The sequence below is a fragment of the Hevea brasiliensis genome, chromosome 16, assembly GCF_030052815.1.
Source record: "Hevea brasiliensis isolate MT/VB/25A 57/8 chromosome 16, ASM3005281v1, whole genome shotgun sequence".
Lineage (NCBI taxonomy): Eukaryota > Viridiplantae > Streptophyta > Magnoliopsida > Malpighiales > Euphorbiaceae > Hevea > Hevea brasiliensis.
The window spans coordinates 64,095,935-64,098,353 of record NC_079508.1 but is presented as its reverse complement, the minus strand read 5'-3'; the positions used below and the strand labels follow the sequence as shown (position 1 = coordinate 64,098,353).

The 2,419-nt window shown below is 35.9% G+C and overlaps 1 protein-coding gene across 1 annotated transcript; it reads right to left on the bottom strand.

Annotated features, from left to right (window-relative positions):
- Positions 1-665: 665 nt before the first annotated feature.
- Positions 666-2,132, bottom strand: LOC110672369 (scarecrow-like protein 3). Its single transcript, XM_021835132.2, has one exon. It carries the CDS (start codon positions 2,020-2,022, stop codon positions 769-771), a length of 1,254 nt encoding a protein of 417 aa, XP_021690824.2. The 5' UTR covers positions 2,023-2,132; the 3' UTR covers positions 666-768.
- Between the last annotated feature and the right edge of the window lie 287 nt (positions 2,133-2,419).

Genomic DNA, 2,419 nt, shown 5'->3' with positions numbered 1-2,419 from the left:
ATCACTTTTGACACCATATGTGATGTCATAGGTATGATGTAATAAATCATATTTTCAATTCTTTTTCTTTTTCTTTTATTTTTTTATTAGTTCTTTAATTAAATTCTTAATTCCGAAATTTTCGTTTCTCTGATTTATTGGACAATTAGGTGGATGAATTGACCAAATTGCTCCTCGCCGGTCTGATCCGGTTTGTAAGTAATTCAATATTTCTTCCGGATCCCTGACCTAATTTTTTGACCTATTTAACAATTCTTTTTCATGATTTTCTCTTTTTCACTAGGTTCGTAATAGTCCTAAGAACTGCGGCGTCACATTTTCCGGTTCAGAATTCAGATTGCGATGGCCTTCGTAGTCACTTCCCAGGAAGGTCACCAATCGCTGTGACTCCCGGCTCATTTAACTTCTTATGTTTTGTTTTCCTTATTTATACTTACCTATTAGGTAGTCTCTATTTATTTCATTCAAGGCTTATTTAGGTGTCTTAGATATGGTTCTAATCCGCTTCATTGTCTGGATCGACACCGATCACCGGAACAATAAAATATATCAGGCTATGCAAATAGGGGTGTTACAGGACAATATGTACAAATTAAGTTAGCATTTAATTGAATTAGGATTTAATTGAATTAGGAAATTGATGAGACATATACAAAAGAAAAATTGTCTATTTCTTTGGACCCACATTTACATTTTTACAAATCATATATAATTTCCATTATTAGTAAAATTAAAAAAATAAATATAAAAATACACATAGCTAATCAACTAGCATGTCCATGCAGTCACAGCATAAAGGGGACGTTCATGCCAACAAATCATCAAACTTGTTTTCTCACTGGCAATCTTGTAACCCTTACCAAACCCATCAACCATTTGTTTGGTATCCTCATTAAAATTATACCACAACCGGATTGGCTTAAACCCTCCTTGTCCTAACCTAATTGCCCATCTTCCATACCTCTCATGTCTTTCAAATCTTTCCAATCCTTCACATGCTACAATATTTTCGATCTCTCTCCCAAACATTTCCTCCAAAATCATCCTTCCTTCACCACCCAAATTCCCTGAAGTGGCATCAATTGAATCAAACACTGCACTATAATAATGTAATCCCTCAATGAATCGATCAACTAATCGATCTAAATTATGATTTGCTTCTTGTTCTACCAAAAATAATAATTTAGGTGACATCGATCTAATCAATGTTAAGAGATCACTCAATGGTTTACAACTTTTAATACCATTAAATTTGGCACCTCCAAAATGTGCATCTACTTGATCATCTTCTGCTAATAATACATGAAGATTTAATATGGATACGAAAGCTAATGCCTCTCCTGATCTTACCTTAAGCATGTCACCTGATAGTTCTCTCAAGCCTATGCTCAGAGGATTAAATTGAAAGGGCATGTCTAAGGTTTCAGCTTCTTTTACTAGGCTTTGGCCCAACTTATCCAGAATAGCTCTGTTGCTATTTAGACAAGTGATCTTCAAATGTGGAGGCCCATTTGGCAAGTGAGCTAAGCTATGGAGGAAAGGAACCCACAATTTTGGGTCACCAGAGCTCAAATCTACAATGTGAATTACATGCTCATTTGCCATGGCTTGAACTAAGGTTCGAGTTATAACCATATAGGCAAAACAAAGGAAAGGAAATGCTCTTGCAAAGAGAGTCTTGGCTTGGTCTACGTCTATTCTAGGCTTTTGATGATGGTTTAGGGCCTTGTATAGGCCCGGCCAACGCTTAACAAGGCGGGTGGCTAGGGCAGAGGCAAATTGGGCAGCTAGTCGCTGCATGGAGTCACCAGACATTGATGAGAGCTCCGATATCTCTGAGAGACATGCGTCAGCCCGATGAAAGTTGCCGGAGGAAGCATGTTTAGCACCTTTTAGGAGGAGTTGAATGAGACGAATACCTCTTTCTTCAGGCTTTAGGATTTCATGATCATGAGCAGGGGAAGGTGATAATGCAAGGGATAAGGTCACGTCTGGCTTTAACAAAGGTTTCAAGGAACTCATCTAGGCTTATGCTATTTTTGGAGAGGCTTCTTCTAAAGATTTTGGCGATGCTTTGAGACTTATAGTGGAATCAATTTTGGAGGGGGAGCAGGTAACAGTGAAGCAAGAGGTATGTTCTTGGAAGTATGCGAGCACTCCAAATGAAAGACTACAAAATTTGAATAAGTGCTTGTTAAGAATCTATCTTGATTTATTTATTTTTTTATTAATTTTCTAAGAATGAAAATTATGGGAACCAAATAATTAAGACTCTTCCCATGTAATGAATTGTAGATTCCAAAAAAAAAAATATAAATATATATATATAGAGAAGGAGAAATTTCATATGTCAATTTTGAGTAATCTACCTATTAAATTAAATTAAATTAAATTTAATTGATTTATTTTCTATCTTTTA